The sequence below is a fragment of the Vicugna pacos genome, chromosome 17 (assembly GCF_048564905.1).
Source record: "Vicugna pacos chromosome 17, VicPac4, whole genome shotgun sequence".
Lineage (NCBI taxonomy): Eukaryota > Metazoa > Chordata > Mammalia > Artiodactyla > Camelidae > Vicugna > Vicugna pacos.
The window spans coordinates 16,536,655-16,564,192 of NC_133003.1; the positions used below are offsets into that span (position 1 = coordinate 16,536,655).

Here is a 27,538-nt window from a genome sequence, read left to right on the forward strand (position 1 = left end):
GATGATAATAGTTAGTACTTAGTTCACAGGGCTGTGAGCATTAAATGAGCTCATACGGGTAGAGTACTTAGTACAGCTCTTGGCACACAGAAGGCATTCCAGCATTGGCTAGGCTTCAAATAGAGTTGATTCCCCTGGATTCCGCGGGGTGGCCGTGAAGGGTGGGGACGGGGGTCTGAGCGCTGGGAGCCTGTGCGCCCTCGGGCGCTGTTTTTCCCGTAGTGGGGGAGCAGCCTGACGCGTCACTGTCACACCTGTGCATTCCCTGAGCTTTCCTTGAAACAGCCCTTCTGTGTCCCCTCCCATGGTTTGCCAGGGGTGGGCGGAGATATCTCTCCCTCTAGAAAGTGTACTCTCTCCTGCAGGTTGAAGAGGAATGAGTCGTCCTCCTCCGTCCAGAATTACTTCCATCTGGATTCTCTCCAGAAGAAGCTGAAGGACCTTGAAGAGGAAAACGTTGTACTTCGATCTGAGGTGAAGTACACGCCCTGCCCTTGTCCCCTGTGAAAGTGGTGGGTGGCCTTTTCTGATTGCCTTATCTGGTGAGAGCAGCCGTGTTTACAGAGCCCCGTGAACCTGGGGTCCCCGCTGCCCCGCGTGCCAGCCGGCAGCCTCACAGGGCAGCACATGCCGTCCCAGCTGCGGCAGACCAACTGGTCGAAGAGGTGGCGAGCGGGTGGGCAGGCGCGGTAAACCCCTCCTCCTGCACGGGCAGGGCCAAGCTCCTGGGAAGTGGGGCTTTGCCGTGGTGGTCTCCAGCTCAGACGTAGAAATGACCTGAAATCCCGGCATGAAAGCCTCGTTTTCACATTCCTGCAGGTCATGTGGGCTTCACAGACCTAGTACAGGAACCCTGGGGGGTATAGTTCTCAGATAGTTAACTTCAGAAGGTTAGGCCAAGGCAGCTTGGGGACACGTGCTTCTGAGTGTTTCTGATTGCCTGGTCACGGTGCTACGTATTTTACCTGCATTCTTTTTTTTAAAAAAAAAAAAATCTTTCCCACAAGGCTGGAGGCTGGTTACTTTGATTCTCATTCATACTAGGAAAAACTGGGACCCAGGCTGCTGGGTGTTTTGATTGCCCAGGATCTTACAAATGAGCGACGACAAAGCCAGGGTTTGTAAGTCTCTGTGACTCCAAACCCCACATAATTTCCATTCACCCATTGCCCATATCTAGAAACACAGAGGCAGGCAAATTTAGTTCTTTGGGTTTAGTTATCAGTGAGTTTATGCTCTCTAGCCAGAGGTATGGTACAGCCCTGTTTACCAGTCCCTGGTTTGTCAAGTTTGGGCTGCGTGCTCACCTAAGCTGGCCCAGGGCTCCCTGAGGTCTCTCGAAGAGGGCAGACCATCTGTCACCTCCAGCTTGTCCGCATGTTGGAAAAAGCTTCACGTCTGGGCTTAACGGATGCTCTTAAGCTGGTGGAAAGGGTCATGTCTCTCAGTCCCTCACCTCTTCCAGCCCCTTGTTTACTGATGGGAGACACAAACCCGGAGCGACCAAGAGGGTTGCCCACGCTTTGTCTGCCAGCTGGTGGCAGAGCCAAGACTACAGCCCAGTTTTCCCCATTCTGAGTTTAGTGCTTCCCCTCCCGGCACGCACCCCAAGCAGATGCTCCAGTCCTGGGCACACAGGAACTGGTCCCCTGTCAGAGTCTTCAGCTAAAGCAAGTGGAGGAACTGTGATCCCAGCCACAGATTCCAGCTCCTCCATCTGCCTTTCAGGGGTGTGGCGTCTCCCTGGGGCCAGGACCTGAGGGCTCAGAGACACCTTCTACCTAGGGCATCTTCTTGGGGCCATTAGATCTATGTCGTGGGGTAGCTCTTGGGTCTCTGAACTTTTATGCTCTCGTGTTGTACCTTGTTTTTGCTTAGCTGAATACAGCAGGTCTGACTCCAGCATCAGAACCTCCCAGGACTGGGCCCAGCATGTAGAAGGTGTGATAAGCCTTGGCCTTCTTGTTTTTGTGCTTATTCTCGGAATGCCTGCAGTAGGCAGGGCTGTGTCAGAGGCACTGTTCGAATCACAAAGGGGTCCATGGCTGTGAGCCCAGACAATACCAAATGAACAGACAGACCAACGGGTAGGGGAGGGTCACGCCCAGAATTTTAGCAACTGCTTTGGGTGCCGCCCTCTAGTGGTACACATTTTTCAGCCTCAAGACTCTGAGATTCATTCACTCAGCGGGGACCTGGGGGTCGATTTTCCGCATCTGAGGCCGCAGCAGGGGGCAGCTGGGGTGATGCTGAAGGGTTAGCCTGTGTCCCCGGCCCCAGCCCGTCCAGGCGTGGCTGCGGGGCCTCTCACCTGAGCCCTGTCCACAGGCCTGCCAGCTGAAGACAGAGACCATCACCTATGAAGAGAAGGAGCAGCAGCTGGTCAACGACTGCGTGAAGGAGCTGAGTACGCCCCGCCCCCGCCCCTCCTTTCACTTTCCCCACTGCCGTGGTTACGACCTGACGCATCTGCAGCACGCTAGTGGGGCTGGGCTTCCCGCCAGCCTGGGCTCAGTACCATTTTTCTGAAAACTATTGTGACCTCCCCACCTGATTTATGAGAAATGGGGTGCGGGGTGGTCAGCCAGACATTGTCCGTTTCTCCCTGAGTTGGGCATTTAATTTTAATTTTGGCTTTCTGCTGGAGTATTGGTTATTTCATGGCTAAGTTATGAAAAAAACTGAAGATGTGAAAAAAAAAAAAAGCTTTCCAGTCATTTGTTTTGTGACAGTTGAGGCCAGAGTTCTCAGCTCTGCAAATATTATGTACTGCCCTCCACCCTCCCCTTATAAAGTTTACACATTAAGATGAGACAGAAGAGCAAACAGAGTACTTTGAGTGTCAGCAAAACACTTAAGTAAGTGAAACACACCCGACGTTTACATCTAGTAAAGTGAGTTATGGCTCTGAATATGGGTTGAAAACTCCCGGGGAAACTGTGTTGTGGGTGGCAGCCGTTCATTTCTAGAACAGAGTACAGCAGGGGTTCCTGTTACTGATGGGGATGTTTCCGTGTGTGGAATGTGCAGATTTGGCCAGAGGCACCTTGTGTGGGGTGTGTGAGGCACCTCCTGGCTGCCTGATTTCCTCTGGGGAGGTGGCGCTGGTGAGTGTGGTCAGGCCCCCCGCACTGAGCCTGGGAGCCACAGCTGGAGGCCCTGTTCCTCCTCGTGACAGACTGAGCCCTGTAGGAAGATGAGCGCTCTCTCCCCAAGCCATCTTCCTGTGCCTTCCCCACTCCTCCCCCTGTCTTGTAATGAAGATGCCTTTTCTCGTACAAACCACAAAGAAATCATTCTCTCTGGGTCTTGTGATTGTTGTCAAAGGGGACGCCAATGTGCAGATTGCCAGTATCTCAGAGGAACTGGCCAAGAAAACTGAAGATGCTGCCCGCCAGCAAGAGGAGATCACACACCTGCTCTCGCAAATAGTTGATTTGCAGAAGAAGGCAAAAGCTGTAAGGCTTCCGTTTTTCTCTGGCTGATGCAAAACTGGCTTTTCTGAGATGGAGTAACGGCAGGTACCCCAAAGACAGGGCCCTTTAGTTTCAAATGTTAGGACTCTGCTGTCCCTTTAGAGAAGAAGCTTAGTGGAGTCGAAAGCATAAAACTGGTCGCCCTGAATTGGCGAGGAGATCATATTTATCACCACTTAATCTCCTAAGAAAAATCTGCAGATTAATAGAACTCATTAAGAAAGGTAAAGATACTGTTAATAGAGAGTTTGGGAATTTAAATTGTGAATCATTTAGTCCAGTGTTTGTCCTTACACACGGCACCTGTGTTCTGCAGCAGAACAGTGTCCCCTTTAGATTTAAGATGAAGCAGCAAAAAGTTAAGTTTTCCACATAAGACCTTTGTTAGAGGTGTGGGGTCAGATGCTTCCAAGCGGCTGTGGCTGTGGAGGTCGGGGTGGGCCAAACGGAATGAATATGGATGTAGCAAAGACGCCACCTTCCAAACTATGTAAAAGACAAAATTTTCCTCCAGTATAAGGTAAAACTCTCATGGTGGATATGTGATAGGATCATAACAGCCCAGGTAATACGAGGGAAAATGTTAGACTTTGCTGAGTGTCTTAAAAGAGAAGCTGATGTACCTTTGCCATGTTCTAGTGCGCTGTGGAAAATGAAGAACTCGTCCAGCACCTGGGAGCTGCCAAGGATGCTCAGCGGCAGCTCACAGCCGAGGTCAGTGGTCCCCCCCATTGCATCAGGGACCTGATCCCAGTTGCTGTGCATCAGCCTCCCTTTGACAGACTGTGGGTCCCGTCCGTCTTAACAACCATTTGTATATTGACTCGAATGTCATTCTGACCCCGAAGGCAACTCCCAGTTCGGCCCACGCTGGTCCTGGGAGGCTGGGCTCCACGCCAGCCTGGAGCCTGGCGTTCCCGGGGCTCCTGGTAAGCATTCCCATCAGGGAGCGGACTCAGCGCATGCCACTAACAGGAGCCCCGCTCAGAGGTGTGACGGAAACAAGGGAATGATGATTTGCCCTCCTGTTTGTGTGAAGCTGTGTTTATGTCAGTTGCCCATTGTTAGTACTTCAGGAGATGTCTGAGTCTGCAGGCTTGCCCCAGGTGAAAGAAAAACTGCCTTGAGGACTCCTGGGACTCAGGCCACAGGGCAGCTGGCCCCCTGAGGTCCAAGACCTCTGTTCGTGGCCCCGTGTCTTCCGGGCTCTCTGGGGTGGGTGGGGGGGGATGTACCCGGTCTCACGCCCCTGGTCTCCGGCAGCTGCGCGAGCTGGAGGACAAGTACGCGGAGTGCATGGAGATGCTTCACGAGGCGCAGGAGGAGCTCAAGAACCTCCGCAACAAGACCGTGCCCAGCACCGCGTCTCGGCGCTACCACTCCCTGGGCCTGTTTCCCATGGTGAGTGCCCGCCCCCTGCCCAGCCAGAGCCCCGCAGGCGCTGCCGGGGAGGGCGGGTCTGGAGCTGAGCCCTGCAGGTGGCCTCTCCCTTCATGCCCTGGATCTGAGGGCTTTACACTGAGTTTGAGGGCCCGTGAGCCCAGCCAGTGGCTTCTTAACCACATGAGACAAACTGGTTCTTGATTTTCCGTCGCTCTGAGTCTGTCGTCTTTTCTGCTCCCGTCCTTAGAGGATGAATTTGGTAGGAACCTGAGATATTTGGAAGGTTCTATTTATACATTAATTTTTCTGACCTTATTAGAGTCAGTGCTCTTTTGGCCTCACAAGAGCGCTCTAGAATTCTTAAATTGCCTTACGGTTCTGCCAGTGCTTTGTTTGCTTATTAATCCTTCTCCTGGTGGCTTTCGGTAGCTGTGATCCGAAAAATTACTTCCCTCTGCTCTGAGTGTGGCATTTCTATGTTTTTTCATATTATGTCCCCGCAGTCTTACTTCGTCATCCCTGGCCTGCTCTGATTCACGGCTGGGCTTTCGGGGAACGTGGCTGAGAAGGCGGGGCCGCCCAGGCGGCGGACTCTCCCTGTAGGGTTGGGCTGCACGGGGCACTTCCCCGCTGCTGGTCTCTTCCCAGTAATATCTGGAGAATTGTCTCATTTTATCTTCTTCTGTCAGGCTGGGGCCCCTTGAAGGTGGGGACCATGTCTCGTTTGCTATTTCCCCCTCTCCTGTCTCTAACACTCCGCACCTGGCACAGTGCTTGTTACGCCGTAGAGTCAGGGATGCCTGCTGGATACTAGATCTGGATGGTGGCTCGACAGACAGAAAAACAAACCACCAAGAACTTTTCAGACTCTGTTTCCATGGTTTGAGGAGATACCAGTCCTCTCTGAGAAGAGAAAAACTTTTGCAAGAAACTCCCCTAAATGAGATAGGAGTGGAGGGTGGCCTGAATGTTTGTGAGACTTGGTCCCTTTCAGGCTGGGCTCTCCTCGGGGCTCTTTGTCCTTCAGCCCTCCTCCCGTGGCTGACACTGGCCCCCGACCCCTTGCTGCCTGGCCCACTTTATCCTAAATCATAGTCGCTTATTCTTCTTAGATTTCATGTATGAAGTCAGGTTGGAACGAACTCTCTCTCAACCTGATTGACAGCTAAGGGAAACCAAAAAGAAAGACACACAGGGAACAATATTCAATATCTTGTAGTAACCTTTAGTGAAAAAGAATATGAAAATGAATATATGTATATATATGCATGATTGGGACATTGTGCTGTGCAGCAGAAATTGACACATTGTGACTGACTGTACTTCAATTAAAAAAAAAAAAACTTTCCAAGGAGCAGATTGGTGAGCCAGTGATTCCAGGAATCCCAATGAAGGCAGCACAGGACATTCTATCCCCGGAATCTCCCCCTCCCAACCCCTCCGGCTCTGGAGCTGAAGGAGGGGCGGCTGTAAGCCGCACAGCTTTGCACACTCCCTGCCTCACATTCCCTGCCTCTGGGCTCCTCATCTTGACGCCCTGGTCACGCAGGGCTGCCTTGTTTTCCTGCGCACCTGGGATTCACTCCCCGGCGTTCCCCGTTCTCGAGGACAGACCTGTATTTTAAAACTAAACCATGACACAAGAAACGTGGAAATGAAATGCTGCATTTGGGTTGCTTCTGGAGAGGTTGATTCTCAGCTTTTATTATTTGCTGAGATAGAGCTTCTGTTTGCCTTTTTTCGCTGTTGGCAGAGCTCGGTTTTTGAAGATGGCTATTTTTAAAGTGCATTATGCATGGAAGGTATTTCAGGCAACCTAAAGCTTGCGTCATGCCCATGTTTCTGGAGCAGGACACCTAGATCTGCTGCTCCTACTCCCAGCCCTCCTAACTGCTGAATAAAACAGTGAGTAGCAGTTTCTGCTCAAGTATGTTCCCAATTCTCCTGCCTTATGGCAAGAGTCCTTAATCTGGGATCTATAGGCAGGTTTCAGGGGGCCCTTGAACTTAAAGGGGAGATTATATCTTTTATGTTTATTCATCCCTGACTGCACTTGGCATGTCCTTCTCTAGTGAAGGTAGGTGACAGACTCTGTCACCTGTCAGGATTGGAGCTGCTTTCCTAGCACACATCTAGTTGTTGTGACATCTCAGCACCACTTGCGCTGATCTCCAGTTCAAAGCGCCAGCCTTCCCCAGTCCTGAAGCCAGGTCCTGCGTTACTCTGTCACAGTTGTTATTAACATTTTAGTAATTAACTTAATATATCTGGTTTCCTCCTTAATCCTAGTTATTTTATTCATTTAAAAACATTATTCTGAGAAGGGGTTCATGCTCCTCCCCAGACAATCCGGGGGGATCATGGCCACAAAAGTCACAGACACACTTGCAACTTTCCCCTGCATGGCGATGTCATTAGTAGTCTGGTATCTTGTTTCTGTTAGGTGGTATGAAGGTCCTTCCCCCATGCAGAACTCAGAAGGTAAATAATGTGGTAGATAACAGAATTTTTAAAAAACTGGCTTAAAAAAGAAGACTGGCCCTGGGAAGACTTTTTAAGAGTTATGCAATAGTCATTACATGCAGTTGCATATTTGTGAGTGGGAATTGCAAACAAGCCCATTAACCTTTTACTGATCAAGCTTCCCTCTGACTCCTGCCTGGTCTCCCCACCTGATCACAGCATCCAGGCGAGAGCATCCCCGGTGGGCGGAGGCCCTGGAGGTGGACCCTCCGGTGTCCCCATGTGCTGTTAGCTGGGAAGCCACTGGCCACAAGTGGCTATATAAATTCAAATCAATTAAAATTAATGCAATTGAGAATTCAGTTCCTCAGTTTCACTGGTTGCATTTCAGGCGCTCAGTAGCCTCCTGTGGCCAGTGGCCCCCGTGTCAGACAGTGCAGAAAGAGAACATTCCAGCCATGGCAGGAAGCTCTGTTGATTAGCACGATTTAGCCTTTCCCTTCAGGTTGTCCTACGTGGTATCCTCCTCCCAGGCCTCAGCAGGAGCTTATCTGCACACACCTGGTCCTGCTGGCGTCCACCTGCCTGAGTGTGTGGGCCTGTCTATCGGGCTCCTCCTCTCCCAGCGGGGAGCGGCGGGCATGTGGCTCAGGGAGAGGAGCGCTCAGCAGGCCCCACGTGGGTGAGCCTCAGCCTGGGGCCGGGCTCATCTGGGAGGTGAGTCTCCCCAGTGACTGGCCTTCCCCAGACCACAAATCCACCGCCTGGCTAGAAAAAGACACAGGTGAACTCTTCAGAGAGCTGGCAAGGACTGAACACGTTTGGTGTCTCCTCGGGTAGCAAGTGAAGGAGTCCTGGAGGAAATGAGATGTGAGCTGGTCGTAAAAGATGGGTAGGCCACACATCACTGGTGGGGACCGGCGCTGTCCCTGCGGGACGCTGAGGGCCATAAGAGCAGAGGCCCAGCTGACAGTGCCCACCGCCCAGGTCCTCCCTCACAAGTTCTCCACCCCTCCTGTGGTCACAGTCCCAGCTCCGTGGTTTGGCCCAGGGAACGCAGGGTCTGCTTTCAGACCCCCAGCTCACAGAAGTGAAGGGGCTTTACCCTCTGTGTGGTGGGGAAGCCTCGGCCAGGGTTTCTGCCGGGGCGGATGCCATCACCCTTGTGTTGTGGGGTGTCTGTGGCCTGGCCATGTGCCTCTTCTAGAGACAGAGCCCGTGAACTGCCACTCACTTGCTGTGTGTCTCCCGGCTTTTCCCAGGACTCCTTGGCCGCAGAGATCGAGGGCACGATGCGCAAGGAGCTGCAGCTGGAGGAGCCCGAGTCACCAGACATCGCGTACGGCCTTGGTTCTCAGCTCCTGGGGACCGTGGGGTGGGCCCAGAATCCGGTGTGATCACTATAGTCCCTTTGCAGACGGTCTGGGAAGGGCAATTAGAGAACATGGCTGACAGCACCTCCCAGGTCCTCTTTTTGGGTTTTAAAGGTATATTATGAATTTGCAGAAAGTTGGGGAGGGACAGATGTATTTCCCATCTCTCTCCGCACAAGCTCCATCTTGACATCACTACTCATTTTTGTCTTAATTTTCAGTGGAAAACATTACAAAAAAATGTTAACATCTTAAGAAAAGAAAACTAGGATGCGATATGAGATACAGAAGGCTCTTTGGAGGGGTGTGAGCAAGGCTTCCATTTCCTTCCTGGATATGTTTAGGGGTATCAGCCTCTACTGTCTCTCTTCTTAACTTGAGACCTTGCACTTGGCCTGCTCCCAGGCGTAAGGAGCCTGTGGATCCGGTTTCATCAGGTTTTCTCTGTACCTAAGCCCGATAGACAGAACTTAAATGGGATCCTAGGAGCAACTGGTATCCCTGAGCCTCGGTGCACGTCTGCAGCCCTCTGCATCCCAGAAGGGAGCAGCCATTATAAAAACATGCCTACGTTTTTCTCCTTAAAGGGAAAAGTGAGCCTCAAAGTGTGGAAGTTTGGTTCTGCTCTCAGAAATGGCAGTTTCTTTAAAAAAAAAAAAAGACTAATCTGATGTTTATCCCATTGTAGAAGTTTAGCTCTTACTTTTTTTTATATGAATAGTCGACAAATACTCATTGTACCAAAATTTATTGAGCCCTGTTATGTGCTGAACAGTGAACAGTGCCCTCCTGGACTTTGCATTCCAGGGGCCATCATGAAAGAAGAAAACTAGCTGGGAGACAAAAGTTACTGTTAAGTATCTTTATTTGAAGGTCAAGCTTAAGGGAAGTAGGAAGCAATGTCACTCTTGCTAGCATCGCCTTTGGGGTACAACCACGTAGTGAAGTCCTGGATCCTGTGGGTGTCAAGTCTCTTGAGTTCCAGCCATCACCCTAACAGACACATGGAAGGCATGTGATGGCAGGTTGCTTTGGGGGTCACGGTGGGTTGGCTCCTCGGTGGATGGTGTTTGGAGGGTTGAATCCCAGGTCATTCCTGCATCTGCTTAGTCGTGGGCAATGCTGTGCACCTGCCCTAGGCACCAGAAGCGAGTCTTCGAGACGGTGCGGAACATCAACCAGGTCGTCAAGCAGAGGTCTCTGACCCCGTCACCCATGAACATCCCCGGCTCCAACCAGTCCTCAGCCATGAACTCCCTCCTGTCCAGCTGCGTCAGCACCCCCCGGTCCAGCTTCTACGGCAGCGACGTCGGCAATGTCGTCCTGGACAACAAGACCAACAGCATCATCTTGGAAGCAGAGTCAGCCGACCTGGGGTGAGCCCGCGGGGGGCTTTGGGGCTTTTATCCTTCAGGGTAGTCGGGATTGAACAGAGGTTCGGTAATCAGAAGAGGGAGGCTGACAGGAATCGCCTGAGAAGTGTTAGACCTTTCAGTTCTCAGATCTGTTGTACCAGCAACCCACTGAGCCGATGCGTCCCCTTGACGCAGCTGTATTAACCAGTTTAAAGAGCTAGAATAGGATGCCCCAGGAAGCCGGCGTTTCTGTAAAATGCTGAAGGGGAGGGTAAATGAATATTGTTTCTGCTCATCTTCATCTGTTAGGCTACAGAATAGACATGTGTTTCTTGAACCCTTTGTGGCTTGGACTCTGAAAGGCAGAGGAAGACTCAGACTGTGTCTCATGACCAGAATCTGGTTTGCTTCAGAAGGTGGGGTGCAGGGTGCCTGGCAAGTGCCCGCTACACTGTGCGTCCCTGGGGTGGGTCCTTAGCAGTGGTCTGTCCCTCCTCGCCCTGAAGCCCCCCACCCCACTGTCCATCCTTTTCCTTTGACTTAACTAAATTGGTTTTTCTGACTGTTGGGTCAGACAGTTGAAAGCTGTTAGATCAGAACTCTTTTTTTTTTTTTGACTTTTTAAAGAGTGAAGTATAGTTGCTGTACAATATTATATAAGTTACAGGTGTACAATACAGTGATCCACAATTTTTGAAGGTTATACTCCATATATAGTTATTATAAAATATTGGTTCTACTCCTTGTATTGTGCAGTTTACCATTGTGGCTTATTTGTTTTATACACAGTGGTTTGTACCTCTTCGTCCCCTACCACTGTCTTGCTCACCCCTCCCTCTGGTAACCACTAGTTTGAATCAGAACTGTTTCCGAGCTCTCAGCTCCTTAAATTCCAGAGGAAAGAGGGGGCATCCCTTGAGCCAGCTGTCCTGGTTTCCAGGAGCTGCAGCCGGAAGGTTTCTTGCTAAGGCGTCATGAGGCAGGTGTTTGTAGGGGCTGGATTGTATGTGGTGTGCGCATGTCTTTCCACCTTAGTGCTCCCTCCTCTCCTCCCTGGGGGAAAAAAGACAACAGAGGGAATTGTTCTCCTGGGCAGGCATTTGTTTCCCGATTTTTGCCTAAGTGTCAACGGCTTGCCTAGGTTTTCCTTAGAAGATCCAGGAGCGTCCTGGAAGGGTCCGCCCGCCTATCCAGCGCCCCCTGCTGGGTGCCCCGCGCTCACCCCGTTTCTCCTCCTTCCAGAAACGAGGAGCCGCGCAGCAAGAAGCCGGGCACGCCGGGCACCCCGGGCTCCCACGACCTGGAGACGGCGCTGCGGCGGCTGTCCCTCCGCCGGGAGAACTACCTCTCGGAGAGGAGGTTCTTCGAGGAGGAGCAGGAGCGGAAGCTCCGGGAGCTGGCGGAGAAGGGCGAGCTGCTCAGCGGCTCCCTGACGCCCACCGAGAGCATCATGTCCCTCGGCACGCACTCCCGCTTCTCCGAGTTCACCGGCTTCTCCGGCATGTCGTTCAGCAGCCGCTCCTACCTGCCTGAGAAGCTGCAGATCGTGAAGCCGCTGGAAGGTGATCACAGGGGGCCTCGGCCCCTCTCTGCCCTCCTCAGCGACTCCCTCTGGTCCCTGATCCACCACCGGAAAGCGGGCAACCTCTGTAACGCCTACTCCTTTTTCTTCCGAGACAGCCACCCGCGCTGCTGGTTTGAGTTCCTCTGAGGGCCCGGGCATCCCGCGGCCCGGGCGCAGGTTTGGAGATGTGCGCGCAGGCCCGGGACTAACCCCAGCGCGCCCGTCAGCTAAGCCGCAGAAAAGGAAACGTGTTGGCGCTGGTCTCCTTTTTCTCTTGCATTTAGAACCTTAGAAACACAGATCTTTTTTTTAAAGCTAGAGGCTCTCCTGACATCCTCAGAAGTTAATTAGGTGATGCCTGGGGGTCTGAGACGTGTAGGGAATGCTTGGACTTCTCAAAAATTGTGGTGTTGAGGGCAGAGATGCCAAGCAGATGCTCTAAGTTGTTTTTCAGTAACCAAGTGAAAGCGGTTTGCTGTTGGTTGGCTCACATGTTGTGCTTTGATCTTCAAATAAAGAGGGTGTGGCTTTTTTTCAGAGGCAGCGTGTTCTGAGCAAGGCTTCTAGACCTCCACAATCTGGGGGCCAGGAGTGGGATGGCTGTGAAGACGAGTGAGTTCTGTACCTACTTAAGCCTCCCTTTTCCAGAGGAAATTCAGCTTTTAGTATTAGGGACACCCCACATGATTAAAGTCATGGAAAACTCCCCTCCCTCCCTTCTTTCCTTCCTTCCTTCCTTCCTTCCTGCTTTAGGTGTCACACAGTGTCTCCCATGTACCCACTCTCCTGCTGACAGCCACCAAGTATCTGTGATTTTCATTTTCCCTCCTTTAGTTGGGAAACCCAGGAGAGTCTGAGAATTCTGAACTACACATCTAATGCAAAGACATCAGAATTTCTGTGAGGCAGTATTTCTCAACTTTTTAAAAAATTACCCACTTCGAGAAGCCATGTTAGACATTAATTCCCTTATCCCTCCCCCCAGAAAATTTAGTGCCACAGATACACTGTTGATGTATTATATCTGTGCCTAAAAAGAGTACAGGTATTCACCCCAAAAGAACCAGTTTTCAGCCGTGGGGGCAGTATTGCCCCTGCGAGGATGCATGCAGTAAGATGAGGTTGTGCTTGTTAAAGACCCAAGGAGTGCTGGGTCTTACATTCTCCAAAGGAAGGAAGAGGGTGGACTAACGTTCTTTTTTCATTATTACTTTTTAATTGTGTAATTTAGGTCCTTCTTAGATTTCAGAAAAGGGGTGGCTCATCCTTTTTTTTAATTGTTTATTCAGTTGTAAGCTTGGTGATTGTTTTCTGATCCACAATTAATGTCTGTTTTTCTTTCAATAAAATCTTCCATTTCTGCAATTTTACTTTTTGCCTTTCTTTTCTTTTTTTCTCCTTTGTCTCCCAAAGGTCATTGGAATTTATCATCTCTATCTTGTCTGCTTTCTGTATTTTACTTTGTGTTTCATTAGATCATCTAAGAATATGTTTTTGGCATTTTCCAAGCATATTGTAGGAAGAGGGTTTTTATTTTTTTAATTATTTTGACTAGTTCATCTTTTTCGCTTTTAGTCTTGTGACTTAGCAGTATTTTTGTGATAAGTTAATAGAATAGGAGGAAATCCTGCTAGATTTTGAGAATAAATTTCATCTGTAGTACCATGCTCACCAGAAACCTGTGTCACTACTGTTAAAAAGTCATGTCGTATCACTATGGCCTGTAAGTTATTCTTATGATAGAGATCTCTCCCTCTGGTTCCATTTTGTTGTCCTCTGACTTCTTAGCTGTTTAAAATATAATTACCAATATTTTTTTCTTCCTCTCCTCTACAATTACTTTTTTATCATGACGTTTAATTTGATTTGGTGGAGTGCTGACATGGAAGTCTGCCTGATGCTGGCTTCAGTACAGCTCTAACTGTGGTGTTGGATAAGTTACCTCACCTCTTGGAGCCCTGTTTCTCTTACTGTGACGTAGGGCTCACATCTGCCACGCAAGATTGTGGCAAGGAGTAAATGTGATGTGTTTTGTGTTATGCTCAACACCTAATAGGTGCTTATTAAAATGTAGGCTCCTTGAACTTGCCTCTGTTCCAGTAACTCAGGTGTAAAGGGTGGCCCTACCAATGTTGAGACAGGACCAGTGTTGTGCGGGGACCGTGTTGTTACATCATTCTTTTCCATTGGTCCACTAAGAAGCTGACAGGATTCCCGTAAATGTACCTGGGGTGAGGCCCCTGGAGGATGTTGGCTGGGATCACGGCAGATAGCCAATCTGAGTCTTCCATCTGTGTCTCACTTACCTGTGTCATTAATCTTGCTGTCTGCTCCTTGGTGTCACCAGAACAGCTGGGCTAGGTGTTTCAGAATGCTAGTATTCTTGTCTGTTCATCTTCCCTTACACGTTTTAAGCAGGTGGAGAACAAACAAAACATTCAAACTAGAAAGAGATATATCTGCATTAAAAAGATGAGTCGGGCAGTATTTCCCCCCTGTATTTTGCTCTTCCTTTTTGATTAATTATACCCAGGTAGGATTTCCAAATAAACAAGGTAATACGTAATTAGAGAAAAGCAGACGCTTTTAAGCTGTACGTTATCCAGCAGGTATGGTTCTAACTTTTAAGCCCCAGGTGCTCTGCTGACATAAATGGATTTAGTTTTCTTCTCCCTTGGTGATGTGAAAGCTTTTTAGCTAGAACAGCGGGGTGAGAGAAAGCAAACAGAAGGAAAGGGACGGTGCCTGTAACTACTTGTAGGCACCATCCACACCCTGCTCCGTGGACCTTCCTCTCGGTGCCAGTTGGGAACACGAAGGCTCCTCTCTTTGCCTGCCTGACCCCAGCTTCACTCCCTCGTGGGTGAAGGAGGTGGCGGTACCGGGAGGCGGCCAGTACGGTGATTCTCCTGCTTTGTGCTTAACAGATGAAGGAAGCTGGCCTGCTGAGGGGAGAGCTGGGAAAACGGGGTAGGAAAGATGCAACAAAGGTCTGAATAAGACGCAGTTTATATTTAATTTTGAAATTTTACACCTACTTGTATCATAGGAAGGACTCGGCAGCCAGGAGGTCAGGGGAACTCCTACGTGGCGGTCCAGGCAGTGGCAGTGGACGGGAGATGATGTGGAAGGGGCTCTGCCCCGGTGCTGGGCTCAGCACACCCTCCTGGGGCCTCAGAGCCAGGAGTGGAGGTAGCCCGCGGGCCCCGCAACTCCGCACAGCTCAAATGTCAGATTTGCCGAGGCTTTTGCCAGTAGTCGCTTTTGCAGAACAGAAAATACCTATTTGAGGATTAGAAAACCGTTCAGATGTGTTATTAATGTGATTTTTAAGACTCACATACATGAGGTCTCCTCACTGCTGGCAGAGAGGCGGACTGCGCAGTTAAGAGGATGGACACTGGGCCAGCCTGGGTTTGAATCCCAGACCGGCCACTTGCCAGCTGTGCAGCCTCTGGCAAGTTACTTTACCTCCCTGTGCTGTTTCCTCATCTGTAAAATGGGGATTACAGGGTTATTGTGATGGTTAAGTGAGTAGTAAAAGTAGACGTCTTAGAAGAGAGCCTGGCCCTTAGTGCTCAGTGAGGTCGGCTCTGTGAATAAAGGAGGCCCAAGGTGTGGGGTGAGAAGCCAGTACAATGCATCGGCCAGCATCACCTTTCCCTTTCAGTCTCATGAGATTTGCTGGCTATGCAGTTTCAGGGACTGCAGGTAACTCCATGCACTTCTGTAGCCGCTTTCCAGAAAGCAGCCCTCTGGAGCCTCGTCGCTCTCGAACTCCCGCGTGGGGTGGGGAGAGATGGGGGCAGCCTGTTGAACAGGTGGAGGATGAAGGCCCATGGGACCTTCGTCCGGGCCCAGACCTCCAGCCTCAACGAGTTCTTTCCCGGTGCGTATGAACGTCTCGAATCCCCTTCAGAAGGATGAGGGGATCCTGCACTTCCTTGACAAGGTTCTTCACTGCCCAATGTGTCGACTTTCCCTTTAGTCTCTCTGCAAACGTAGGGGTGACGTGGCCACATTGCACCCCGGGGTTTCTCCTCTTCCAAGACCTGGATGTGCAGCCCCAACCTGGGTGTCATAACACCTTGTTGATGACTTCTCCCCAGTGCGGTGTCATTGCCACGAATGTGGACACGTGGTCGGCGAACACACACATAGGGGGCCCATATGGGGTTACTGGGCATGGGGGTCCCGAGGTGGCAGGAGAAGCCCCAGCAGCGGGAGCGCGTGCCTCTCCCAGCGCGCCCTGAGCTTGCCCGGCCCGCCGCGTGTGCCCGCGCGGTCTCCCCGCGCCCAGGTCCCCGCTGGAGCGCTGACGTCCTTGCTTGTCTTCAGCCCTGCGGTTCGGTTCGGGGAGGGAGGCAGCGTGCGGTTATGGAGGGAGCCGGGCCGTTAGTGCTGAGCCCTGCTTATGCTGCCACGAACTCAGCGGCTTTGGAAGTCAGACAACTTCAGTGAACCTCAGTTCCCGCGCCTGTGAGGTGTGGGTAGTAACACCTCACATGGCGGTTTCGAGGCATAAGTCGAGGTGATCCACGCACAACAGGCCTCCCTGCAGGCGCGCCTCCGTGCAGGGCAGCTTTTTTAACAATGGTGCTGTGGTAGCTGGGACTCGGGGTCCCGGGGGCTGGTTTCCGCAGGTCTGCAGAGCCCTGGCAGCCCAGCGCCGCTTGCATGTGAGCTCCTTGGGGGAGAGAGTTCACGACTCCATCAGATTCTCGAAGGATCTGAGAATTAAGAACTACAGCTCTGGGTCAGGGCTCCTCAGTCTCGGCCTTACTGACAGTTGGGGTGGATCGTTCGTTGCTGTGGGGCCGTCCTGGGCATTCTAGGATGCACAGCAGCGTCCCTGGTTCTGCCCACCAGACGCCATTAGCCCCCTGTTCCCCTACAGTGTGACAGCCAGAAACGTCTCCGGATGTCGCTCAGTGCCTGTTGAGAACCGCAGCTCTCAGTGACGCGCTTTCTCATTACATGCACCTCTTGTTTCTTTTCTTTTTTGCATTTAGAATATTTTCTGCTTACATTCAGTAGATTTGGGTTAAGTAGGTTGCTACTGTACTTGTGGTACTCAAAATCGGCATAGACCCTAAGAGCACGTACAATTTTTTTCTCTTTGAAGTGGATTTGAAATGGCCTGTTGACAAAATCCTTGTAAGATTCCTTGGCTGAGACTCTCCCAAAAGTTACTTCCCTGCAGTGTTTTGGGTGCAGTGTGCTCACCGGGCACAGCGGAGGGCCAGGGAGCTCGGTCAGATTCCTGGACCACTTCCCTGCCCCACCGCCTGCCTGCCCGTCCCTTCTCTTTTATCCTGCTCCTGAGCTCCTGGCGTCCCGGGTTCCCCTTTCTGTGTTCCCCAGGGCAGCCCGGTAGCCCGGAGGGATTCTTGCCCACCCAGCAGAGGACGCCCTTGGGGAACCAGCGGTGACTGGGAGGCTCTTGCTTTTCATGCCTGAGAACCGCTCTCAAAGTCTCTCTTGAGTGTGGAATGTTATCTGTGTGGCTGCCTTCTTCATCTGCAGAACGGGGATAGAACGCCCATTCGGCACTGCAGGGCCAAGTGAGGGGGTCATAAGTGTCCCAAGGGGAAAGGTTTTTCTCTGGCAGATGGACTGGGCAGGATCTCAGCACAGAGCGGCAGGCTAAAGGCTCTGAGATGTTACTCCTCAGTAAATACACTTCTCCACCTAGGTTCCTAAGCAGGCTTGGACTTAGAACGCCTCTCTCTGTGAGCACCTGGTGCGCCCCCAGGTCCTCAGGGACTCACTCCGGTGTTATTACAGACCTTGCACAGTGTCACCTGAGTCCCGGGGTCTGGTGTCACCGAGGAGATTGGCTCCTGTGTTTCAGACCTCTGTGTGGGCTTACGTGTTCTTAAATCACATCTGTTTAAGCCAATTCCCACTCCCTAAACCTGCAGTATCAAGGTTGCTGGCAGAATACAGAAGACCTAGGGAAAGGGGTGACGGACGTGCTCACCCCTTATCTCTGCTGTAATTTCTCTTTGCTTTTGTCTTGTTGTGGGTCCTGGGGCTGGCCTGACTTACTCTGCCTCTGTGACGCGCCCCCTGTTCCTAGCAGCGTGTACGTGGCGTAGAATGGGTACCCGAGCCCGCCTCCCGCCCTGTCTCAGTGCTTTCCTTGCTTATTTCTTCCTCCTCTGTTTCTAAAGTGATTCTGTTTGGACTTGGGGGTTGACCTTGGTTGATTAAAATAGTTTGTTACTGAACATTGCTGGTGCATAGTAGGGCATTTATTTTACTTTGTAAAAAAATAGATTTTTGTCCTTAAATGGGTGCCCCTTCCGGGCGTGGCCGGGGAGGGACAAAGGCAGCCCTGGGCATCTCCTCCAGAGCCCAGCTGTGGCGCCCAGGGCCTCGCGGCCCTTGCTCTGCATTGGAGCCATCTGTCTGCTGAGACCCCCGTCCTAACGCTCTCTTCTCCATGTCACCCCCCCCCCTTCTCCTGCAAGGTTCGGCCACCCTTCACCACTGGCAGCAGCTGGCCCAGCCTCACCTGGGGGGCATCCTGGACCCCCGGCCCGGGGTGGTCACCAAGGGCTTCCGGACGCTTGATGTTGATCTGGACGAAGTGTACTGCCTTAACGACTTTGAGGAAGATGACACAGGTGACCACATTTCCCTCCCGGGCCTAGCTACCTCCACGCCAGTTCAGCACCCAGAGACCTCAGGTGAGAGGTCCCGGGCACGCGTGACTGTCTCAGGCAGCAGAAGTTACCCGAGCCGGCCTCAGGCCTTCCCAGAGGAGATGCAGGAGCCGCCCACGGCCGAGGAGGAGGAGGAGGAGGAGGAGGAGGAGGGGTCTGGTGAGGGCACCGCCGTCAGTCCTGTAAACCTGGCACCCCCACCGGAGGCGGAGTTCTGGGCCATTCTCACCTCTGTTCCCAGCACCATCCGTAGTGGCTCTCTGTCTGTAGCTTCCGCTCGTCTGTGTGGGTGATGACAACAGCGTTCCCCCGCAGTTCTGGGTTTTTAAGAGTCGATGCCTCCTGTAACAAGCTGGGGTGCTCCCTGCCCACCATGGAGGTGCATGGCCCAGCGGGCTCTTGGAGGGAGCAGGAAAGGCTGCTAAAAAGAAGTGGATTTTTGGTCCCTACCCCCTTCCCCCCAACATCTGCTTCCCGCCCCATCTCTCCTTGTGTCTAAGACGCAGTGTCTCAAGTTCCCTCATGACTTCTAAACTGAGCTGAGTCGGGCAGTTTTAGGGGAAATTATGGATGGTTCAGAAGGTGAATGAGGGAATCCGTTACCTACACATGAGCTTCAGCATTAGAATTGGACACCCATAAAGTGTACAGGATTTTAGACAACACTTGATGCATCAGCCTGTTGACTTTCTAACTGCAACGAGGGTGCATGTGTCTTCTCACAAGCTTATACGTGCGTTCAAAATGGATTTTTTTAAAAAGTGTTTTAGCAACAGTCCTTAACCCAGCAAACCCTAAGACGATGTCAGTAAGTTTTTTTAAGAGAGGACTCTAGATGAATCTCGAAAAGAGTCCTGGCTGATCTCTGTGCACCTCACCCCCCTCCCCAAAGTATTAAAGACCTGACCGTGAGTTTGCAGAATTACTCACACGTCCTAGACGCCACTGGGCTGAAAAGCTTTGTGTTCAGGGCCCTGGGATCAGACAGTCATGTGTTTACCCCAGACTCCCTGGGCCGTCTGGCTGCTTGGCCTGAGGGGAGAGACCCAGAAAAAGGTGAACTGACCCAATGTCATCATTCTCATGACATCCCCAAGTCACTAAGTTTGGGGAGGGGATGTTCATCTTTGTGATCAATGATTTTCATTCCTAAAAGCATAACCCTCCCCATGAAATCGAGGGCAGGAGAGAGCTGAGGTTCATGGACCCATCTCCCATACCCTGTCCAGGTTCACACTCTTGTGACTAAGGGACTTTATTCAGAACCTTTTCTCTTTTCTCTGATGTAAACTAGAGGTGTCATCAAGTAAAAAGATTGTTTAGCACACAGGTTTATTTATGGTGTATTTTTTTAATTTTTAAATTTTTATTCTTATTTTTTTAAATGGAGGTACTCAGGTTGAACCCAGGACCTCGTGCATGTTAAGCACACATTTTACCACTGACCTATGCCCTCCCCCCATTTTTATTATTTTTTTAGCAATCAAGTTACCAGATTAAGCTTGCAAGGGAATGAAAATGCTTATTATTTAAAATCTTCTCACTTAAGAAAAGAAAACCAGCTTCACTATTGTCACCTCCCTTTGTCATCGGCACTGGTGCCCATCTGGAAGGCAGACAGTGGTGCAGGAGACACTGTGTCTGCCAATTTTGTGACTGAAGGGGCGTCACATCGAGTGTGGTGACCCCTCCTTGCAGTCCTGCAGGTGGAATAGAAGGTGAATCCTGTAAGTTTAAAGAAGCACCATCAGGTTTGTCTTCAAGAAGTTGTAGAGAGGGAAGAACGCTTAGCAATCAGCCAAAAATATCTCTGAGGTCAGAGGGCACGAGCGGGCCAGCTGCAGGACACAAGTCCTGACCGCTGTCTGTACCACACACAAAGGCATATTTATTGCTCCTTCCCTCCTTATTCACACCTGCAGCAAACCCATCCCACCAATCTTATTCGAGAGGCACACAGACGGACAGTATAAACTGTAGAGGGGTCGGGTTGGAAGTGTGCCACCAAAAAGAATCACGCAGACTGCAAAAGGTAGTTTAGGGGTCATTTAGATGAGGGCTCTTTTGATCTTGTTTTCAGGGTAAGACTGGTTAAAAGCTCAGTGAAGCGGGGGAAAGGCATGAACCATGACTTGGCTCTTTTTTTTCCTCTATCGGGGGTGATAGGACCATTTTGATTCTTGGAAGGTAAGAAGCACATCACTCAATAAATCACCCTAAAGGCCCCGAGTGGCGCTGTGCACACGATCTCGGAGGCACAGGTAGACATGAGCTTCAGCAGGAAGGCCTGGGCCTCCTGTGTCTTGGGATTTGTATCCGGGCTGGCCTGGTCCCTGCCTTGGTCTGCCCTTTCCTGCTGCCAAACAGCACCATGCCAGGAGCTGCCTTCTGCCTGGGAAGACTTAGTAGGGAGAAACTTTGAAGATAGAAGGTAATTAACCTTTTCTCTTCCAACTGGTCTTATGGGAGGAAATTGGGAAGACTTGTATATTAGGCACTTTGGTCGAGAGCCTGCTCTCTCATGGAGGAAAAATTTTGAGTACTGAAAAAAATTAATGAATATATTTTAATGTATTATTGTATCCTCATTTGATTTTTATAACCCCATGTCTCTAAAAAGGATGAATCCTTGTTATTATATTTGTAAATAATTTAGATGATTAAAATGGATTATTTAAAACAATTTTTAGATTATAGTTTTACTTTATTTCAGTGACATATTTTATGTTTTAATTTATATAGAAAGTGTACTTTATCAGAAATAGACATTGGGAGGTGGGTGTAGCTCAGTGGCAGAGCACATGCTTAGTGTGTATGAGGTCCTGGGTTCAGTCCCCAGTACCTTCATTTAAAAAAAAAGAGAGGTGACTTCCTACAACTCCCTAAAAATAAAATGTAAAAAACCTAGATGAAATAAACAGTTCTTTTAAAAAAGCAATGCATTAAAAAAGAGAAGAGATAGACATAATTTTGTACTGACAGTGCTCTGAATTTTAGGTATTTATGTGTAAAGAAGAGCCTGCAGTAGTAAAAGGTTTAAGATCAGGGGTTTTTTTGTTTTTACTTTGTACTTTTTTTCCTTCCCTTAACAGAGGCACTGGGAATTGAACCCAGGACCTCGTGAATGCCAAGCATGTGTTCTACCACTGAGTTACACCTCCCTCCCTAAGATCAGAGTTTTAAAGTCATACAGTTAAGCCGGTAGATGGTTGGATGGATGGACTGTCCAGTTGAATTATCTTGGATGCCTTGATTCTTAAAGGAAAGACAGAGGCGGGATTAAAGCAACAAAGAAGAAAGCCAAGGTCAGTTTATTTAATACTCATATGCATGGAGACCATTTCCAATGGTCCTAAAGTCATAGCAACCTGTCCGACAGCAGTCCTGCATTGGAGCCGTGTCACTTTGGGGCCAAGATCCTCAAGTAAGTGTTGAAGGCAAAAATTACATTTGGTCAGAAATGCTCTCGAAAATCCCCTGAACCTGAGTCACTTGGACCCCTGGAGGCAAAAGTCGAGGACTAGCTTCTTTAGTAGCTTTCTTATTTGATACGTAGGTCCAGGTTCTGTTTAGGAGTCGGTTACTGAAAAGGGAGGGGCCAGCTGGTGGAGGAGAGGAGGCAGAGGGAAAGCTCTGGAACTGGGTATCACCGAAGCTTTGTCTGGGGCAGGGGCTGGTGCGAGCAGAGCCCTGTGGTGGGCATCCTGTAGCACTACCGGTCCCACTGCAGAAGCAGGACCCAGACGGGTTTGTGAGGGAGCATTGCCCGTGGGGACCTGATGGATCTGGAAAGGAAAGTCTGGTACATTGGGTTCATAGCCCCTGGGCTGTGCCTGCGGAGAGAGTTGACGAGTTCCCACTCTGACGGGAAGACATGTCAACCCAGCCCTGGTGTGCGCGGTTACAGGAGTTTGGTCCTTATGGACAGGAGATGCTGAGGATGCCCCGTGTTCTTGCATCAGAATATGGATTAAACTGGAGCAAAACAGGCCACTTGCAGCCTGAAGTAGAAAAATGAGTGACAAACCAGATAACTAATTCCTCCCAAACAGCGCAGAGTCAACCCTGCTTAAAATTTCCAGAACAAAGCCTGCTGGCCAGAATTGCTTCCTCTATGAAATCTCACCGCTGAAAACCATAGGAGGGCCCTCCAGTGCTCTGAGCGGCAGGCACCAGGCAGGCACCACGGGGGCAGCTGAGGAGTGGGCGTCTGCAGGCCTCCTGCTCTGACTGAGGGCCCTTAAGGGAGCACGTGGATGGGAGCCGAGAGCCAGTTGCGCCGCCTAGTGACGCACGGGGGAAGTGCACTCTTGAACGGGAGCGGTCTTGGCTGCTCACCCAGGGCTCCCGTGTGCCGGTCTGTGTCTGCCACAGGGCGGACAAGAGGGCAGGGCATGGGGTCCAGCTTTGTTGGCATCCAAAGGATCCAAAGACATTTTTGCATTTTTCCTTTTGACATTTTAACAGCATTAAAAAAAATTCCCTTTTCTTCTGAAGATACCCCAGGGGCCCCTCCAGGGAGTTTCTGGTCCTGTCTGTGCATTGCTGTGAGGTTGTTATCTGTTAAGTCGCATACTTTTTTAGATGAAACAGGGTAGACAGCTTGGTATAGTAGGGTGAGTAGACTCTTTTTCTTAATTTTACAGGAACCAAAAGCTTACTTTTGTACAGAAACCAGAAAAAGAGCTTCTGATGTGGTTCATAGTCTGTGCTTGAAACCTCCCTGGTGCCTATGGCCGGATGTCTGTACCAGGGACTCAGGGGTTCCTAGAGCTGCAGGACCAGACAGGGACTGTGTTGAAGAAATGCTTAAGAAGCAGAGAAAAAAGGTTACAGGTGCATGGTAAGCCTGGAAGTCAGGGCTTAAGAAATGTCATCTTGTAACACTGTGTAGTTTAAAATCACTTTCATTTTTTAAAAGAAAAGCTGTACTGTATCCAAAACTGCCTTTGATTTCCCACCCCCGCCCAAAGAGGAACACTTGTTGAAGCGCCGTTAATCCCAAGCAGCATTTATATTAATGATGGAGTGTAGGGCAAGCAAAGGTTTTTTGTTTGTTTTTGGTTTTGTTTTTTTAATATACTTTTATTGAAGTACAATCAGTTTACAACGTTGTGTTGATTTCTGGTGTACAGCACAATGCTTCAGTCATACAGGAACATACATATATACGTTTTCATATTCTTTTTCACCGTAAGTCACAAGATATTGAATATAGTTCCCTGTGCTATACAGCATGAACTTTCTGTCTATCTATTTTATGTATATTGTTATCTGCAAATCCTGAACTCCGAGTTTATCCCTTCCCACTGTCTTCCCTCCTGGTAATCATAAGTTTGTTTTCTATGTCTGTGAGTCTGTTTCTGTTTTGTAAATAAGTTTGTCTTTTTTTTCTTTAGATTCCACATAAAAGTGATAACATATGGTATTTTTCTTTCTCTTTCTGGCTTACTTCACTTAGAATGATGATCTCTGGGTCTATCCATGTTGCTGCAAATGGCATTATTGTATTCTTTTTATGGCTGAGTAGTATTCCACTGTATAAATATACCACAACTTCTTTATCTAGTCATCTGTTGATGGATATTTAGGTTGTTTACATGTCTTGACTAGTGCTGCTATGAACCTTGAATTAAGGTTCCCTCTGGATATATGCCCAGGCCTGGGATTGCTGGATCATATGGTAAGTCTGTTTTTAGTTTTTTGAGGAATCTCCATACTGTTCCATAATGGCTGCACGAAACTACATTCCCACCAACAGTGTAGGAGGGTTCCCTTTTCTCCACAGCTTCTCCAACATTTATTGTTTATGAACTTTTGAATGATAGCCACTCTGACTGGTGTGAGGTGATACCCCATGTTTTGATTTGCATGTCTCTGAGAATTAGCGATATTGAGTATTTTTTCATGTGCCTGTTGGCCATTGTATAGCTTCATTGGAGAATTGCTTGTTTAGGTCTTCTGCCCATTTTTGGATTGGGTTGTTTGGTTTTTTCTTATTATCTTGTATGAGCTGTTCATAGATTCTGGAGATTAAGCCCTTGTCAGTCTCATCTTTTGCAAATATTTTCTCCCATTCTATAGGTTGTTTTTTTGTTTTGCTTATGGTTTCCTTTGCTGTGCAAAAGCTTGTAAGTTTAATTAGGTCTCATTTGTTAATTTTGCTCATATTTCTACTGCCTGGGTAGATCGCCCTAGGGAGAACATTGCTAAGATTTCTGTCAGAGAATGTTTTGCCTGTTTTCTTGTAGGAGGTTTATCATGTCTAGTCTTATATTTAAGTCTTTATGCCATTTTGAGTTTATTTTTGTGTATGGAGTGAGGGAGTGTTCTAACTTCATTGATTTGCATGAGGCTGTCCAGTTTTCCCAACACCACTTGCTGAAGAGACTGTCTTTTCTCCATTGTATATTCTCCCCTCTTCTGTGGAAGATTAATTGACCATAGGTCTGTAGGTCTATTTCTGGGCTCTCTTTTTTGTTCCATTGATCCATATGTCTGTTTTTTGTACCAATACCATGCTGTTTAGATCACTGTAGCTCTGTAGGATTGTCTGAAGTCTGGGAGGAGTTATTCCTCCAGCTTCATTCTTTTTCTTCAGTAATGCTTTGGCAATTCTGGGTCTTTAGTGATTCCATGTAAATTTTAGGGTTATTTGTTCTACTTCTGTGAAAAGTGTCCTGGGTAATTTGATAGGAATAGAACTAAATCTGTAGATTGCCTTGGGCAGTATGGCCATTTTAACAGTATTAATTCTTCCAATCCAAAAACATGGGATATCTTTCCATTTCTTTAAGTCATCTTTAGTTTCCTTAATCAGTGTTTAGTAGTTCTCCCCGTATAAGTCTTCACTTCTTTGGTCATATTTATTCCTAAGTATTTTATTTTTTTGGATGCAATTTTAAAAGGGATTATTTCTTTTCTTATCTTTTCTGATATTCATTGTTAGTGTAAAGAAATGCAGCTGTTAATCATCTGTCCTGCTACCTTGCTGAATTCTTTTATCAACTCTTAAGTTTTTGTGCAGAGCTTTTAGACTTTTCTATATATAGTATCATGTCATCCACATATAGTGACAGTTTTGCCTCTTCTCTTCCTATTTGGGTCCCTTTTGTTTCTTCTTCTTGCCTGTTTGCTGTGGTAGGACTTCCAAGACTGTGCTGAGTAGAAATGGTGAGTGTGGGCACCCGTGTCTTGTTCCAGATTTTAGCGGAAAGGCTTTCAGCTTGTCGCCATTGAATATTATGCTGGCTGTGGGTTTGTCATAAATAGCTTTTATATGTTGAGATATGTTCCCTCCGTACCATCACTTTGGTAAGAGTTTTCATCATGAATAGATGTTGAATTTTATCAAATCCTTTTTCTGCATCTATTGACATGATCATGTGACTCCTGTCCTTTCTCTTATTAATGTGGTGTATCATGTTAATTGTTATATAAGGAAGTGGCAGAAAAAATCTTTAGGCCATTTTTCTATGTCCTGATGGTTTAGTTTTTAGGAACAGTTCTCAAGCATTGCTTTCTTCTTTTCTTTTCTTTGTAATGGGCATGAAACTGACAGGAAAAGATGCACCACCCCCAGTGTGGTTACCCCTTGAGCAAAAGACAAGAAAGTCGCTAGAAGTTGGTAAAAAGGTTTAAAAAAAAAAAAGGTACTGATGTTCTCAGGGCTGAGTTTAAGCCATGCCTTTAAGCTTGACAGACAAGGCTTTTATTCGCTAGGCTTGTTTTTGCTTGGACAGGAAGGGTCGGCCGCTGGGTGCTACTGTTGATGTGGCGGGAATTAAAGGAGGTGGGGGGAGGTGTGTGTGGTGAATTTACAGAAATGGCTGAGCAGATCTGAGTCATACCACATGTTCAAGTTAAGAAAAGGGGGAAAAGGTCAAGGCATTTTGTTTATTTCACAAGGTGGGGAAGAGTGGGAAAAGAATACACTGGCAGGCGCTCGGCATGTCACAAAGGTGGAGCCCCTTTTTCCAAAATCTTGGGGTGTATTTGTCATTTTTAAAATATTTTAATAAGTTACTTCTGTGAGCAGACAGTTGGCTTGGCTGTGTGGCACGGCCAGCCCTCCTCTGTGCCCCGAGGTCCCCTTGGAAGCAGCCTTGGGTGTGAAGTCACAGGTCCCTGTGAAGCTCAGTGGGCGCAGCTGCACCCTGACAGCTGTGTGGGCTCACGGGAGGGTCCGTCGAAGGACTGGGTGCTACGATGGCCTTTAGAAGGAAAGCTTCTGGTCCCCCCTGGGAGTGGCAGGAGGTACGCACTGACTGACAAGCACGAGCTGGTGTGTGCAGATCTTAGCATGTGGACGGCCAGGCTGCAGAGTCCACTCGTCCTGCAGGTCCCTTGTCCATGTCCGTTGCCTCTTCTCTCCATTGGTGCCCTGGGCTGCGGGAAGAGCGTGGGGTTTCCTGCCCATCTTTCCTGGAGACCCGAGCATTCCACCAAGCCCCAGTCACCCTGGTCTACAGAGCACGCTTGCAGATACTCCTCAGTGAGATCTGCAGGGGCCTTGGGGGAGGAAACCCCAACCCACTGGAGAGTGTGGGGGCCAGGCCAGGGCTCCCTGTAACTGGCTGCAGCAGCACCCAGCTTTCCAGTCGGTACCAGGTACCACGTGCCCCCAGGGGAGCACAGCCAGCTACGGGCGGAACGCACACCAGGGTCGGTCAGGGAGCAAGTGCGCGGGGTGCCTCTCCGCACTGTAAAGCCCTCCAGGGTCCCCACTGCAGCAGCTGAAGGATGTGGGTTTGCACGTGGCATGTCCTCAGAACAAAAAGTCTGTCCGCTGGCCACCTGTCCCCAGTTCACCAACGTGGACCATCTTGAATAATCAAGGATGACTTACATTTAAAGGTTCTCTTTGATAGATTAGGATTTTGTGCCAGCGTCAGAACCTGGGGGATGAGTGCAAATTACAATAATAAAGAATTGAGGTTTTGTGGGGGTGGTGAATGCAAGTTTATTCCTAAATATTTGGTGGATGCTTGTCAGTACAATACTGAGGTCCTCCAGTCAGACTGAGAAAAAGAATGTGGATTTAAGTAGGAAGTCAGGGCATTAAATCCAAGAAACCCTGTCCTTGGAGGCCCCAGGTGAGCAGCAAGAGGTGAACTCGCAGCACCTAAGGGCCCTGGGGTGCGGTGGGGACCAGGGACTGGGGTCGTGAGCCCTCACCTGAGTCCCCGCTCCCTGCCCTGGGAACCTGCTATCTCCTGCACACACAGCTGAGGGCTCAGCCCTTCGCGGCTCT

General features: G+C 49.4%; 1 protein-coding gene across 15 annotated transcripts in view; it reads left to right on the forward strand.

Moving 5' to 3' along the window:
* The window catches only part of TRAK1 (trafficking kinesin protein 1), a 201,147-nt gene that overhangs the window by 165,949 nt on the left and 7,660 nt on the right, over positions 1 to 27,538 (forward strand). For 5 of the 15 annotated variants that reach the window (XM_031686767.2, XM_031686760.2, XM_031686772.2 and 2 more), the window contains 9 exons: positions 366 to 474; positions 2,329 to 2,407; positions 3,328 to 3,458; positions 4,116 to 4,190; positions 4,740 to 4,877; positions 8,585 to 8,661; positions 9,835 to 10,071; positions 11,293 to 11,612; positions 18,091 to 18,444. In XM_031686767.2, coding sequence (XP_031542627.2) covers positions 366 to 474; positions 2,329 to 2,407; positions 3,328 to 3,458; positions 4,116 to 4,190; positions 4,740 to 4,877; positions 8,585 to 8,661; positions 9,835 to 10,071; positions 11,293 to 11,612; positions 18,091 to 18,444 — 1,520 coding nt within the window. Of the gene's footprint in view, positions 1 to 365; positions 475 to 2,328; positions 2,408 to 3,327; positions 3,459 to 4,115; positions 4,191 to 4,739; positions 4,878 to 8,584; positions 8,662 to 9,834; positions 10,072 to 11,292; positions 12,980 to 18,090; positions 18,445 to 21,377; positions 23,022 to 27,538 lie in introns of those variants that run through there. The other 10 variants (XM_072941058.1, XM_031686769.2, XM_031686764.2 and 7 more) reach the window with 5 other exon arrangements.